Source organism: Bactrocera dorsalis, chromosome 3 (assembly GCF_023373825.1).
Source record: "Bactrocera dorsalis isolate Fly_Bdor chromosome 3, ASM2337382v1, whole genome shotgun sequence".
Classification (NCBI taxonomy): domain Eukaryota; kingdom Metazoa; phylum Arthropoda; class Insecta; order Diptera; family Tephritidae; genus Bactrocera; species Bactrocera dorsalis.
In genome coordinates this window covers 83,462,729-83,478,178 of record NC_064305.1, presented here as the reverse complement: position 1 = coordinate 83,478,178, position 15,450 = coordinate 83,462,729, and the positions used below count along the sequence as shown (strand labels likewise).

At 39.9% G+C, this 15,450-nt stretch overlaps 2 protein-coding genes across 2 annotated transcripts; both read right to left on the bottom strand.

The window, feature by feature from the left end:
- Positions 1 to 171: 171 nt before the first annotated feature.
- On the bottom strand, positions 172 to 4,425 carry LOC125777660 (serine-rich adhesin for platelets-like). Its single transcript, XM_049452758.1, has one exon. The coding sequence runs from the start codon at positions 4,423 to 4,425 to the stop codon at positions 172 to 174; it is 4,254 nt and encodes a 1,417-aa protein (XP_049308715.1).
- Positions 4,426 to 4,524: 99 nt separating this feature from the next.
- On the bottom strand, positions 4,525 to 8,609 carry LOC105226275 (serine-rich adhesin for platelets-like). The gene has a single exon (XM_049452757.1). It carries the CDS (start codon positions 8,191 to 8,193, stop codon positions 4,525 to 4,527), a length of 3,669 nt encoding a protein of 1,222 aa, XP_049308714.1. The 5' UTR covers positions 8,194 to 8,609.
- Positions 8,610 to 15,450: the final 6,841 nt, after the last annotated feature.

Sequence of the window (15,450 nt, the reverse complement as noted above, 5' to 3'; positions counted from 1 at the left end):
ATTGGTAAGATTGTGCTTGAGAAATCTTTTATCCCAGAAGCATCTGTGGAGCTATAAATTCGTTGCAGATGGAGTTTCCCGGGAAGACGTGGTGGAAATAATTGTTGGCTCGGTTTTCGAATATGTTGCAGACCCTGCGATGGAATCGGCTGTGGTTGAAGGACAGTTATATCAGCTATTATGTAGAACTGTCAGTGGTACGGTGCGAGGCGTTAGCATTTGATTTTGATGGAGTTTCTCCAGAAAAAACGGTGGCAATACTCGTAGACTCGGTCTCCAGGAAGGGGGTTGCGTCGGTTTCGGTTGCAGTTGAGATGAAGTTCCTCCGAAAGAAGAAGAGGGGATACCTGCTGAATCGATTCTCAGGGTTGCTGAAGTGGTTGCGATGAAATCGGTTGGGGTGAAAGAGTCAGTTATATCAGATACTTTTGTAGGACTATCAGTGGTATGGTGCGAAGCTTCAGAATCGGTTGTTGATGGAGTTTCTCCGGAAGAAGTGGTGGGGATACTTGTTGGGTCGGTTTCCAAGGATGTTGAAGTGGTAGCCATGGCAGCGGTTGTGGATGAAGAATCAATTATGTGAGATGTTGAAGAGGTTTCCCCGGAAGTGGTGGTGGAGATACTTGTTGGCTCGGTTTCCAAGGATGTTGAAGTGGTAGCCATGGAATCGGTTGTGGATGAAGAATCAATTATGTGAGATGTTGATGGAGTTTCCCTGGAAGAAGTGGTGGGGATACTTGTTGGCTCGGTTTTCAAGAATGTTGAAGTGGTAGCCGTGTCATCAGTTGTGGATGAAGAATCAGTTATGTGAGAAGTTGATAGAGTTTCTCCGGAAGAAGTTGTGGAAATACGTGTTGGTTCGGTTTTCGTGGATCTTTCAGTGGTTCCGATGAAATTCGTTGTGGATGAAGAATCAATTATTTGAGATGTTGAAGAGGTTTCCCCGGAAATAGAGGTGGGCATACTTGTTGACTCGGTTTTCAAGGATGATGAAGTGGTAGCCATGGCATCGGTTGCGGATGAAGAATCAATTATGTGAGATGTTGAAGAGGTTTCCCCGGAAGTAGTGGTGGGGATACTTGTTGGCTCGGTTTCCAAGGATGTTGAAGTGGTAGCCATGGAATCGGTTGTGGATGAAGAATCAATTATGTGAGATGTTGATGGAGTTTCCCCGAAAGAAGTGGTGGGGATACTCGTTGGCTCGGTTTTCAAGGATGTTGAAGTGGTAGCCATGGAATCGGTTGTGGATGAAGAATCAATTATGTGAGATGTTGATGGAGTTTCCCCGGAAGAAGTGGTGGGGATACTTGTTGGCTCGGTTTTCAAGGATGTTGAAGTGGTAGCCATGGAATCGCTTGTGGATGAAGAATCAGTTATGTGAGATGTTGAAGAGGTTTCCCCGGAAGTAGTGGTGGGGATACTTGTTGGCTCGGTTTCCAAGGATGTTGAAGTGGTAGCCATGGAATCGGTTGTGGATGAAGAATCAATTATGTGAGATGTTGAAGAGGTTTCCCCGGAAGTAGTGGTGGGGATACTTGTTGGCTCGGTTTTCAAGGATGTTGAAGCGACAGCCATGGAATCGGTTGTTGATGAAAAACCATTTATGTGAGATGTTGAAGTAGGTTCCCCGGAAGAAGTGGTGGAAATACTTGTTGATTCGGTTTTGATGGATGTTTCAGTTGTTGCGATGGAATCGGTTGTTGATGAAAAACCAGTTATGTGAGATGTTGAAGTAGTTTCCCCGGAAGAAGTGGTGGGAATACTTGTCGACTCGGTTTTCAAGGATGTTGAAGTGGTAGCCGTGGCATCGGTTGTGGATGAAGAATCAATTATGTGAGATGTTGATGGAGTTTCCCCGGAAGTAGTGGTGGAAATACTTGTTGATTCGGTTTTCATGGATATTTCAGTGCTTGCGATGGAATCGGTTGTAGATGAAGAATCAGTTATGTGAGGTGTTGAAGTAGTTTCCCCGGAAGAAGTATTGGAAATACTTGTTGACTCGTTTTTCGTGGATGTTTCAGTGGTTGCGATGGAATCGGTTGTTGATGAAGAATCAGTTATGTGAGATGTTGATGGAGTTTCTCCGGAAGAAGTGGTGGGAATACTTGTTGACTCGGTTTTCATGGATATTTCAGTGGTTGCGATGGAATCGGTTGTTGATGAAGAATCAGTTATGTGAGATGTTGATGGAGTTTCTCCGGAAGAAGTGGTGGGAATACTTGTTGACTCGGTTTTCGTGGATGTTTCAGTGGTTGCGATGGAATCGGTTGTTGATGAAGAATCAGTTATGTGAGATGTTGAAGTAGGTTCCCCGGAAGAAGTGGTGGGAATACTTGTCGACTCGGTTTTCGTGGATGTTTCAGTGGTTGCGATGGAATCGGTTGTTGATGAAAAACCAGTTATGTGAGATGTTGAAGTAGGTTCCCCGGAAGAAGTGGTGGGAATACTTGTCGACTCGGTTTTCAAGGATGTTGAAGTGGTAGCCGTGGCATCGGTTGTGGATGAAGAATCAATTATGTGAGATGTTGAAGAGGTTTCCCCGGAAGTAGTGGTGGGGATACTTGTTGGCTCGGTTTCCAAGGATGTTGAAGTGGTAGCCATGGAATCGGTTGTGGATGAAGAATCAATTATGTGAGATGTTGATGGAGTTTCCCTGGAAGAAGTGGTGGGGATACTTGTTGGCTCGGTTTTCAAGGATGTTGAAGTGGTAGCCATAGCATCAGTTGTGGATGAAGAATCAGTTATGTGAGATGTTGATGGAGTTTCCCCGAAAGAAGTGGTGGGGATACTCGTTGGCTCGGTTTTCAAGGATGTTCGAGTGGTAGCCATGGAATCGGTTGTGGATGAAGACTCAGTTATGTGAGATGTTGATGGAGTTTCTCCGGAAGAAGTGGTGGAGATACTTGTTGGCTCGGTTTCCAAGGATGTTGAAGTGGTAGCCATGGAATCGGTTGTGGATGAAGAATCAATTATGTGAGATGTTGATGGAGTTTCCCTGGAAGAAGTGGTGGGGATACTTGTTGGCTCGGTTTTCAAGAATGTTGAAGTGGTAGCCATGGAATCGGTTGTGGATGAAGAATCAATTATGTGAGATGTTGATGGAGTTTCCCCGGAAGAAGTGGTGGGGATACTTGTTGGCTCGGTTTTCAAGGATGTTGAAGTGGTAGCCATCGCATCAGTTGTGGATGAAGAATCAATTATGTGAGATGTTGAAGGAGTTTCCCCGGAAGTAGTGGTGGGGATACTTGTTGACTCGGTTTTCAAGGATGTTGAAGTGGTAGCCATAGCATCGGTTGTGGATGAAGAATCAATTATGTGAGATGTTGATGGAGTTTCCCCGAAAGAAGTGGTGGGGATACTCGTTGGCTCGGTTTTCAAGGATGTTGAAGTGGTAGCCATGGAATCGGTTGTGGATGAAGAATCAATTATGTGAGATGTTGAAGAGGTTTCCCCGGAAGTAGTGGTGGGGATACTTGTTGGCTCGGTTTTCAAGGATGTTGAAGTGGTAGCCATGGAATCGGTTGTGGATGAAGAATCAATTATGTGAGATGTTGATGGAGTTTCCTCGGAAGAAGTGGTGGGGATACTTGTTGACTCGGTTTTCAAGGATGTTGAAGTGGTAGCCATAGCATCAGTTGTAGATGAAGAATCAGTTATGTGAGGTGTTGAAGTAGTTTCCCCGAAAGAAGTGGTGGAAATACTTGTTGACTCGGTTTTCATGGATATTTCAGTGCTTGCGATGGAATCGGTTGTAGATGAAGAATCAGTTATGTGAGGTGTTGAAGTAGTTTCCCCGGAAGAAGTATTGGAAATACTTGTCGACTCGGTTTTCAAGGATGTTGAAGTGGTAGCCGTGGCATCGGTTGTGGATGAAGAATCAATTATGTGAGATGTTGATGGAGTTTCCTCGGAAGAAGTGGTGGGGATACTTATTGACTCGGTTTTCAAGGATGTTGAAGTGGTAGCCATGGAATCGGTTGTGGATGAAGAATCAGTTATGTGAGATGTTGAAGGTGTTTCCCTGGAAGAAGTGGTGGGTATTTTTGTTAACTCGGTTTTTAAGGATGTTTCAGTGGTTCCGATGAAATCGGTTGTGGATGAAGAATCAATTATGTGAGATTTTGAAGAGGTTTCCTCGGAAATAGTGGTGGGCATACTTGTTGGCTCGGTTTTCAAGGATGTTGAAGTGGTAGCCGTGGCATCGGTTGTGGATGAAGAATCAATTATGTGAGATGTTGATGGGGTTTCGTCGGAAGAAGTGGTGGAGATACTTGTTGGCTCGGTTTCCAAGGATGTTGAAGTGGTAGCCATGGAATCGGTTGTGGATGAAGAATCAATTATGTGAGATGTTGATGGAGTTTCCCTGGAAGAAGTGGTGGGGATACTTGTTGGCTCGGTTTTCAAGGATGTTGAAGTGGTAGCCATGGAATCGGTTGTGGATGAAGAATCAATTATGTGAGATGTTGATGGAGTTTCCCCGGAAGAAGTGGTGGGGATACTTGTTGGCTCGGTTTTCAAGGATGTTCAAGTGGTAGCCATGGAATCGGTTGTGGATGAAGAATCAATTATGTGAGATGTTGATGGAGTTTCCCCGGAAGTAGTGGTGGGGATACTTGTTGGCTCTGTTTCCAAGGATGTTGAAGTGGTAGCCATGGAATCGGTTGTGGATGAAGAATCAATTATGTGAGATGTTGAAGAGGTTTCCCCGGAAGTAGTGGTGGGGATACTTGTTGGCTCGGTTTCCAAGGATGTTGAAGTGGTAGCCATGGAATCGGTTGTGGATGAAGAATCAATTATGTGAGATGTTGATGGAGTTTCCCCGAAAGAAGTGGTGGGGATACTCGTTGGCTCGGTTTTCAAGGATGTTGAAGTGGTAGCCATGGAATCGGTTGTGGATGAAGAATCAATTATGTGAGATGTTGATGGAGTTTCCCCGAAAGAAGTGGTGGGGATACTCGTTGGCTCGGTTTTCAAGGATGTTGAAGTGGTAGCCATAGCATCGTTTGTGGATGAAGAATCAATTATGTGAGATGTTGATGGGGTTTCCTCGGAAGTAGTGGTGGGGATACTTGTTGGCTCGGTTTTCAAGGATGTTGAAGTGGTAGCCATAGCATCAGTTGTGGATGAAGAATCAATTATGTGAGATGTTGAAGAGGTTTCCCCGGAAGTAGTGGTGGGGATACTTGTTGGCTCGGTTTCCAAGGATGTTGAAGTGGTAGCCATGGAATCGGTTGTGGATGAAGAATCAATTATGTGAGATGTTGATGGAGTTTCCCCGGAAGAAGTGGTGGGGATACTTGTTGGCTCGGTTTTCAAGGATGTTGAAGTGGTAGCCATAGCATCAGTTGTGGATGAAGAATCAGTTATGTGAGATGTTGAAGAGGTTTCCCCGGAAGTAGTGGTGGGGATACTTGTTGGCTCGGTTTCCAAGGATGTTGAAGTGGTAGCCATGGAATCGGTTGTGGATGAAGAATCAATTATGTGAGATGTTGAAGAGGTTTCCCCGGAAGTAGTGGTGGGGATACTTGTTGGCTCGGTTTTCAAGGATGTTGAAGCGACAGCCATGGAATCGGTTGTAGATGAAGAATCAATTATGTGAGATGTTGATGGAGTTTCCTCGGAAGAAGTGGTGGGGATACTTGTTGACTCGGTTTTCAAGGATGTTGAAGTGGTAGCCATGGAATCGCTTGTGGATGAAGAATCAGTTATGTGAGATGTTGAAGAGGTTTCCCCGGAAGTAGTGGTGGGGATACTTGTTGGCTCGGTTTCCAAGGATGTTGAAGTGGTAGCCATGGAATCGGTTGTGGATGAAGAATCAATTATGTGAGATGTTGAAGAGGTTTCCCCGGAAGTAGTGGTGGGGATACTTGTTGGCTCGGTTTCCAAGGATGTTGAAGTGGTAGCCATGGAATCGGTTGTGGATGAAGAATCAATTATGTGAGATGTTGAAGAGGTTTCCCCGGAAGTAGTGGTGGGGATACTTGTTGGCTCGGTTTCCAAGGATGTTGAAGTGGTAGCCATAGCATCGGTTGTGGATGAAGAATCAATTATGTGAGATGTTGAAGAGGTTTCCTCGGAAATAGTGGTGGGCATACTTGTTGGCTCGGTTTTCAAGGATGTTGAAGCGACAGCCATGGAATCGGTTGTAGATGAAGAATCAGCTATGTGAGATGTTGATAGAGTTTCCTCGGAAGAAGTGGTGGGGATACTTGTTGACTCGGTTTTCAAGGATGTTTCAGTGGTAGCCGTGGCATCGGTTGTGGATGAAGAATCAATTATGTGAGATGTTGATGGAGTTTCCCCGGAAGAAGTGGTGGGGATACTTGTTGACTCGGTTTTCAAGGATGTTGAAGCGACAGCCATGGAATCGGTTGTAGATGAAGAATCAGTTATGTGAGATGTTGATAGAGTTTCTCCCGAAGGAGTGGTGGAAACACCTGCTGGTTCGGTTTTCATGGATGTTTCAGTGTTTTCGATGAAATCGGTTGTGGATGAAGAATCAATTATGTGAGATGTTGAAGAGGTTTCCCCGGAAATAGTGGTGGGCATACTTGTTGGCTCGGTTTCCAAGGATGTTGAAGCAACAGCCATGGAATCGGTTGTAGATGAAGAATCAATTATGTGAGATGTTGATGGAGTTTCCTCGGAAGAAGTGGTGGGGATACTTGTTGACTCGGTTTTCAAGGATGTTGAAGTGGTAGCCATGGAATCGCTTGTGGATGAAGAATCAGTTATGTGAGATGTTGAAGAGGTTTCCCCGGAAGTAGTGGTGGGCATACTTGTTGGCTCGGTTTTCAAGGATGTTGAAGTGGTAGCCGTGGCATCGTTTGTGGATGAAGAATCAATTATGTGAGATGTTGATGGGGTTTCCTCGGAAGAAGTGGTGGGGATACTTGTTAATTCGGTTTTCAAGGATGTTGAAGCGACAGCCATTGAATCGGTTGTAGATGAAGAATCAGTTATGTGAGATGTTGATAGAGTTTCTCCCGAAGAAGTGGTGGAAACACCTGCTAGTTCGGTTTTCATGGATGTTTCAGTGGTTCCGATGAAATCGGTTGTGGATGAAGAATCAGTTATGTGAGATGTTGAAGGTGTTTCCCTGGAAGAAGTGGTGGGTATACTTGTAGACTCGGTTTGCAAGGATGTTGAACGGGTTGCGATGGAATCGGTTGTGGTTGAAAACTGAATTGTCTCAGAAATTTTTGTTGAAGAGGTTTCTCCGGGAAAGGTGTTGGGGATAATTGTTGGCTTTATTTTCCAAGATGGTGGCGTGATTGTAGTAAATATGTTACTGGTAGAACTTGATTCATCAGTTTTTGATGGAGATGGAAACTCCTGCCACTCTTCAGTTTCTGATTCTGAAGACGTTTCAGATTTATATTCTGAAGTTTCATCATTATCTGATTCTGAAGATGTCAAAGATTCTGATTCAGAGTCAGAAGATTCGTCACTTTCGTACTGTGAAGTTTCGTCAGTTTCTGAATCTGAAGAATTCGAAATTTCAGATTCAGACTCCGAAAATTCATCACTTGAGTACTGCGAGCTTTCATCGCTTTCGAAATCCGAAGAATTCCAGAATTCAGAATCTGATGATTCGTTATCGCTAGAACGCTCTGATTCGCTACTAGATGATGTTCCACTATCTGCGTACTGCCATGCCGATTCGCTTGATTCAGCACTCGACACGCTATAGAGCAAAGAATCACTGTAGCTCGTATCGAGTGATTCCGAATCGCTCACTGTCTCACTCTTTTCTTCTGACGCTGACCACAAATCACTTTCCTCGGAATATTCCGAGCTGTAAGTAGCACTCCTACGTTTTCGATGTGTGTTATGTGTTCTTTCAACCGCCTTAAATTTTTTACAATACTCCCGCTTTAGTCGGTCTTTCACATTTTTTTCGCCTATTGCTTTAAATCTTTTATCACATTTTGCTCTTTTACAGTACTCCAATTCTCGGGCGGTTTGTATCTTTTGTAATAAAAATTCTTTATTCGCGATATATTCACAAAACAAATCGCTGTCACTGCAGCTTTTAAATGCACGTTCTTGTGCGTCTTGCACAGCTTCGATTTTTCGTTTAAAATGCGAGTAGCAGATATTTGCCTTCTTCACCACCGACAGCTCTTCACATTTGAAACAAAACGGCATTATTAGAAAAATCGAAAGGATCAATATTTTGGAAGCACACATTTTCTCCTTCACTTTAGGAGCTATTCTCGGAAGTGTTTTAAGACGCGTTGCACGGCGAGTGAGGAAATTCTACAGATACTGTATTTTGCTCATTTTGTGGGCTTTTTATACTTGTCCAGGTGTAGGGTTCTATGACATTCAAGCTAATATTTTAGACATTTCAATGACACTTTTTTCCGATTTAATGAAACAACTGACATTTATGAATAATAAATAAAATTTGAAATATTAAAATATTTTAGCTCTACACAAAAGCTTTGTTCACTTAAGCGCCATGGAAAATGTTTTTCAGCTAACAGTTTAACACTAGTAACATGATTTTTTTTGACTAATCTTATTTAAAAGGAAGTCTGATTTCTTATACGTTTACATTTAGATCGACATACGCGGATAAGTCTTTTCGTATTTTGTCAATAAATGTAGTTGCAGTCGTATATCTCCAGTGCTACCAATCACTTTGTTTCATAGCATATAGTTTTGAAAAGATGAGACTTTAAGCTTCCTTTAACCAAAAAAAAAAAACAATAAATTCTCGGAAGTCGAAAAAAAAGTTTCAGCTGTTCAAAAATGAGTGAAATTAATGAAAAAATTCGCTAAATTTTGAAATTTTTGTATAAAAAAGGGAAGAATGCCACGCAAGCCACCATGAAATTTGTAATGAAGCTGTATCAGTTCGTGTAGGACAACATAGATTTGCTCGCTTCCGTTCTGGAGATTTCGATGTGAAAGATACACCTCGCTCTGATCGATCTATCCTTGAAAAAGTCGATGAAATTATGGAAAAGATTGACCAGGTTATTATCAGCCATGACATCGCTTAGGAACTTAATTTTCATTGTCAAACGGTTTTGAATCATTTAAAAAAGGGTGGCCACAAAAAGTAGCTCGATGTTTGGGTACCATATGAATTGTCTGTGAATTTAATGGACCGAGCTAACATCTGCGATTCATCGATCCACATTTCACTGTCAACAACTGACGAGATTGCAGCAAGCAATCGAAATAAGCGCCCCGAACAGAAAAGGACTTCGGCTTCTATCAGGACAACGCTAGACCACACACTTTTCTGATGACTCGACAAAAACTGGAAGTGCTTGGCTTTTAAGTTTTGATACATCAACCATATAGCCTAACCTTTCACCATCGGACTGCCATCTGTTTCGGTGAATGCAGAGCTCCCTTAATAGGTATGACTCCCAAAATGTTTCAACACGTCGCTTACTCCTCTAATTTTTTTCCTTTAACCTCACCTAAACTCCGCACTTAAACAACACCTCAATTTTGATTTTCTTCCAATCCCCTCAACAATTGCGTATTCTAATGATAAATTCCAATCATATTTGTCAAAACGTGTAGTAGAAACGAGTAATGATAAAAAACCTTGTTTGCATTTAAAACTTCAATATTATTTACCAACTCTAGCACTATGAACCTGCCGCTTCATATATGTATGTAAATATGTTTATAATTTGCCGGAAATAAAAACTACATTATCTTGTTACTCAACAGCTATCTGCTGCTCATAATTCAATAGCGGTATTATCGCCTCGAAGTCGTACAGTAATATACGTTCATACGTACACACCTACACACATACATATGTATTGCACGTATTGACTTGAGTAAATATTTGCTGTTTGAAATATCGGGTGTCATTTTACAACCGAATGTTAAATATTTTATGAGTAAACAACTTTGCTTATCCGGCAAATAAGTGACTTGTATATGATATTTGTTTAAGAATTATCGCTAAAGAATAGAAGACAACGGTGGTTAGATAATATAGATAATCTATGAACGTCATTCATACCTTCTTAAGTAAAATGGCAGAGAGGTATATTTAATCAACTATAATTGATATATAATTTTCCATACTCTTCTAGGGGATATACTTATATTCGCTTAAAAGTAGAAAGCGAAGCGATGTCGCTTGGGAAGGTCAAGCAGCTTCACTTCCTGCACAAACTGTATTTTGTACGCTTTAAAGTTAAGATCTCGACGTAAATTACGACAAATCATTCCACACCGAGTCAGTCCGAGTTGCCGCGAACAGCGTCTATGGTCTTCGTGTACACTCTTAGCTAAGGCTAGTATATGTATATTCTTCACTCCGTTCTGGACGTGGTCTATGTGGTCGAATATTATCCAGTAATTAGTACTGGGTCTCAAGTTGGGTGATGGTGTCGCGAATAGTATAGGCTCTATAGGCTGATTATGGTGGCCATAATTTGAACGAATTGCGCGAAATATATTCATTACAGAATGTGAATTTTCATAATAAAGTTGAACGATTTATAAAAATTGTTCAGGCGGTAGTCTTTCAATGATCTTTCAATGATGAATGGCACGACGAACGCGTCAGCTGCCAAAAAAGGCTTTTAAAAAAGGTATGTTTACTAGGATCACCCGGTAAAACGACCTAGAAAATCACAAATCAAATAGTCTCCGTTTTCTCGAGTTTTATGCACCGAAAAAAAAAAAAACATCTATTGGAAGGCTACAAGCATAATTTACACTACAAACTCCTTAATCGATAATAATTTTAACATAAAGATATTAACTCTATCATATATAATTTTTTATATATGTCATATATATTCGCATTCCGAAACTGCACGTGACAATCATTCTCTGATTAATAATTTTCGGTACATAAAAATCAAACCTGAGCACAACCATTTTTTCTATGAAAAAAAAACTAAGCAACAACTTTTTTATTATCTAAATCTAATCCGTGTATGCCAGTTCAGTAAAACTCATTTACGCCCACCTATTTATAATTTTTCTAAGAAATCTCATTCTTTTTTGATATAGTATCAGCATTAAGTGTGCGGAAAGCAGGTGACAAATAATAATCAGCTAACTGGCGTCTAGCCTCTAATACAAGTGCATATACCACACTGCCTCAAATGATTGAAACCAAACCGCTAAAAACCACATAGTAAAGGCACTATTGGCTTTGACACAATCTAATCGCCAGACCAATAATAGGTTAATTGAAATTAAAAGCTATTATTAGCAGTGACACAAACGATTGAAAAATAATCAAAAACAAATCAACGGAAGTAAAATTCAAAGGTTCTAAAATTAGTGCTTATTAAAATGCCATACTGAGGAACAACAACAGGAAGTCGGCTATCGGTTAAGTAGCTGGGTTTTTTATCTTCCCCGTGGTGGAAGCAGAAACAAACCTACCATATATTTATATATGTCTACGTGAATACAAGTTTATAAATTCTTCTTTATTAATTGAGTTAAAATTCTTGGAAGAGTACTTCTTATCTATTAGCGAATTCACGAGAATTGAATTAAGTATTTGATAATTTAAGGAAAGAGACGAGACTATTTTGCGTTTTAAATAATAAATATAAATTTTTCCGCCCATCTCATGAAAAATTGATCTCTTTCTATTTTTTAAAACCTTGAACATGAGAGATGAGAAGCAGTGTCGACTTAGCCAAGTCCAGCCGCTCTGTAGAAATGCGTACTAGTCCCTAAAAAACGTTCTTTCTTCCACAAGGATCTGCTGATTTGTCGAAACCACCGATATTGGATCGCTGTTGCATATAGTTATCATACAAAATGTACAATCTAAATCAAATCCTTGTATGGGAAACTTTTTTATTTGTGAAGGTAGAATAATCTTTGGTACAACTGAATATCTTTTTTGCTAAAAATGAGCAAATAATTTAATTTTAAACGTCTACCACAATTAGTAGCTCCCCCGTTCAAGTTTTATCAACTTATGGTTGGCACATGGAAAAAAAAATATGGATGCGATAAAACCTTGATAAGCCACATCAGTCCACAAATTATGACGCAAAATCTTATTTATGGCTCGATATTACGCAGACATTGGATATAATCGAAATACAACACTAGCTGTGACTAAGAAATGACTTGCTTTAATTTAATCAGCAAAGAGTGGCTCTAGTGTAGACGATATAAAAATATTATATTAAGTATGGTAGTCTTCATACATGGCGGAAAAATTTCAGATCGACCTTCTAATATCAGTGGGATCTAAATGGAAAAAAAGCACATTATAAATCGTTGACGTGCAGGTGACATACAAGTAATTTATTTCAATGTATAATACTGTAATCAGTTCGTGTATTGAATAGAAAAATTTCACAAAACGAAACCATGTGGGCCAAGTTTTGAAAATATTTCGAAAACTTCATCTGCAGTGACTACAATGTCATGATGTGAGTGCAACAACGCCAGGCCGATCAATCTATCTTGGAGCATATTCGTCCTCAGTCATGTGTTCATGCGGCGAAGTGTCGAAAAAGAGCGTTCAGAGCTCACATCCGTCACAGGAATTGTGTAGAATATGCGAAGAAAACTATGCATTATGGGATATAGGTCTACATCGCAACTCTTCAACGTTTCCAACGCAGTCGATGTTGTCTTTTGACTTTTGCTTTGCCCTCAATGGCACTGCTAGTGATCAAGTTCAGCTTTGAGCTTCAAACGTCGTAATGGCATTGTCATTATCCCAAAGGCCTTTGAATCTATCTACCAAGCAGTCAATAAGACTTTCCAATTCTTTGGTTTTCAAAGCATATACTTCTTCTGGAAGCATTAAACTCAGCTGAAAACCAACAGAGGAATGTACACTGAGACCCTGTAGAATTCATTGCAAGCTCTCACGCAGAAATTTTCGCGTTTTGCTTGTCAGCCGCAGATTCTTAGATTTCTTCGTCAACTTTCAATTCTGCCGCCATTTTTTTCGTGTCTGAATAAATGGGTCGAAAATGCTCCTCAGCTTTTTGTATTTGATTTCGGAACGTTACAAGCAACATATCTATCATATTTGATGCCTTTGACGGATCGATCGATTCTTTCTCAAGAATCGCGCTGTGTGAATGAATTAGAGATAGAATGTCACATAGGCCAAAAAATCCCAATTAAAATTTCAAACTTGTACACGGCTGCGATGAGTTGCATTGCTTTCCCGCTGCTTCCTTTTTTTCAAGTTACTAATGTTTGTCAAAAAATGGAAAATTTCTGGATTATATTTTTGTTGCTTTATATTTTTTTCAGAATTGTAAAATTATTAATAAGTCATTTGACCCCTCTGAATCCGCCACTGTTATCTCTCCAAGAACTAATATATAGTTCTTCCGCTTCAATTACTAGCTCCTTCTAATAACATTCTAAATTAAAAAAAAAACCTTATATTGCACCCTATATATTTCAAATATTTGCACGTAATAGTTAAGAAGACGTCACTGAAGTTTGAAGCAATTTCTTAGAAAAACTTTTTAGATAATAAATAATGTTTATTGTAGGCAATAGAAACGGGGAATTTTTTCTTGAATGCTATAAAATAGAAATTTTCTCACTCTACATGAGTAAGCAACAAAGTTCACATAATAAATTAAAGAGTTTGAAGCAAACACGTGTAGAGAAATACGGGCTGAAGAAAATAAAGGGCACGCTTAATCCTATAACGGCACACTATTCGTTGTGCTTCCACTGAACTTGACAGTTTGACGTGTAAAATCAAACAATTTTCAAGTTAGCTTTCCGACTCTATAAAGTATATTTTTCATATAAGTTGGCTTGGATCAGCTGCGAACTAAATTTATTACTAGAAACAAAGTCGAGTTTTAGGTCTTGCATTCAAAGTACAAGTGTTCTCATTGCAGCGTTCAATTAACTCTCTATCAAATACAATAATATGAGCTTAACAACATTTGGAAGTCAACAGGCTCTGAGATATTATATCATAATATGAGAATATCATAATATTATCAAAGAGTAGAAACATAATAAACAAACGGATAATGAAAGTTAATTCCGTGAAAACCATTCACTCCCACAGCTTCATTACATTAACAGAAATGTCAGCGCATGTCAAACTGACTCGTTTTCTGAAATCCTCTTTTTTCCTTCTCCGATCCGTCTTAGAGTTGCATTTCTGAACACTAGCCGTTCTATCCGGTCATAGTGGCGGTCACCCGAAGAGATTTTGTGAAACAAAGTTTATCAGCTATTTAACACTCATCAGGCTTTTCTCCACTGACCACCCACAAATCAGTTTACTGCCTTTTGTACATAATTGGTTCTATTGTTTAATGACATTTAAAGTGGCAAGCATAATTACCGCAAATCAACTCTTCAGATAGTTAAATACATCAAGTGCGTATACTTTGTTCAATATTCAATTACAATTACTTATCAATACACTTGTCAGTTGCGCGTCAAAAACTAGTTAGTTTAGAGTGTTATAATTTTTCCAATTATCGTCCTATCTCTTTATCATGTGAATGTGTTGAAATTACTCAGGTATACGTAAGGCATTTAAAACAAAAATAATTATCATGCATACTAATATACATATGTGCTCCATGAAAATTTCGAAAAATCTCCGATTTTGAAAACTAGCAGTTAATTAGGAAGAGGTCCAGACGCATACTCTGTGGTGTATGAAAACAGACTAGCTCTGAAACTTGCTGTCAAAGCGAGTATACTTTGAAAATGTCTGTGTTAACAGTGCGTACAAGAATCTCTTTCTGATTTCCTAGTGACTAAAAAGGTGCCAAATTGTATGGCCAGAATAGTTTTTAGTTGACGCAGTCATCGTAGCTATCTACTATATTCCTGAACTGAACCCACAAACCTGAATACCAAAATGCTAGCTGTTGAGTCAAAATTTAGAAAAAATGCGATAAGAGTAATAACATGTACTAAATTCGAAACAGTTTGATGAGGTCGTGCACTTATTGCGCTTTCAACGCTTGCAAAAGACATATTCGTGCCAATGACCTTTTCTTACTTATCAATAAATCGATATCTGTCAAATTTTTGTTTGTTAGGCCTGCGCAATATGTTGGAGGATACTTTTTGTTGTTTTAATAGCAAAATGCGCTGCTGAACCGATCCATTTCTAAAGCGGTGATGAAAAATGGGCTTGAAAATGTCAATCATTCAGATGTTTGGTTGGATTAGGAGAAATGATCTAGCATGAGTTGCTTTTCTAAGGCCAAACTCGCAAATCCGATCTGGGTCATTAACAATTGGACTGTCGATAGGTGGACAATCACCCAGAAGCAGCCTAACATGACCAAGAGGATAGGAACTTGATTCCATAACTCGCCAGAAGTTTCGTAATGGTGGTTGGGAAATTTCTGTACAAGTATATCGAGTTTGTAGTCCGGACCTGGCGCTAAGATAATTTGATATCAAATTTGGCGCAATCGGTCAAAATCTCTTAATAACAAGCGTCGGTTATCGACACCGCATCTT

Bases quoted from the DNA above. Each gene is read 5' to 3' on its own strand.
- LOC125777660 (XM_049452758.1), bottom strand. From the start codon at position 4,425: ATGGCTACCACTTCAACATCCTTGAAAACCGAGCCAACAAGTATCCCC.
- LOC105226275 (XM_049452757.1), bottom strand. From the start codon at position 8,193: ATGTGTGCTTCCAAAATATTGATCCTTTCGATTTTTCTAATAATGCCG.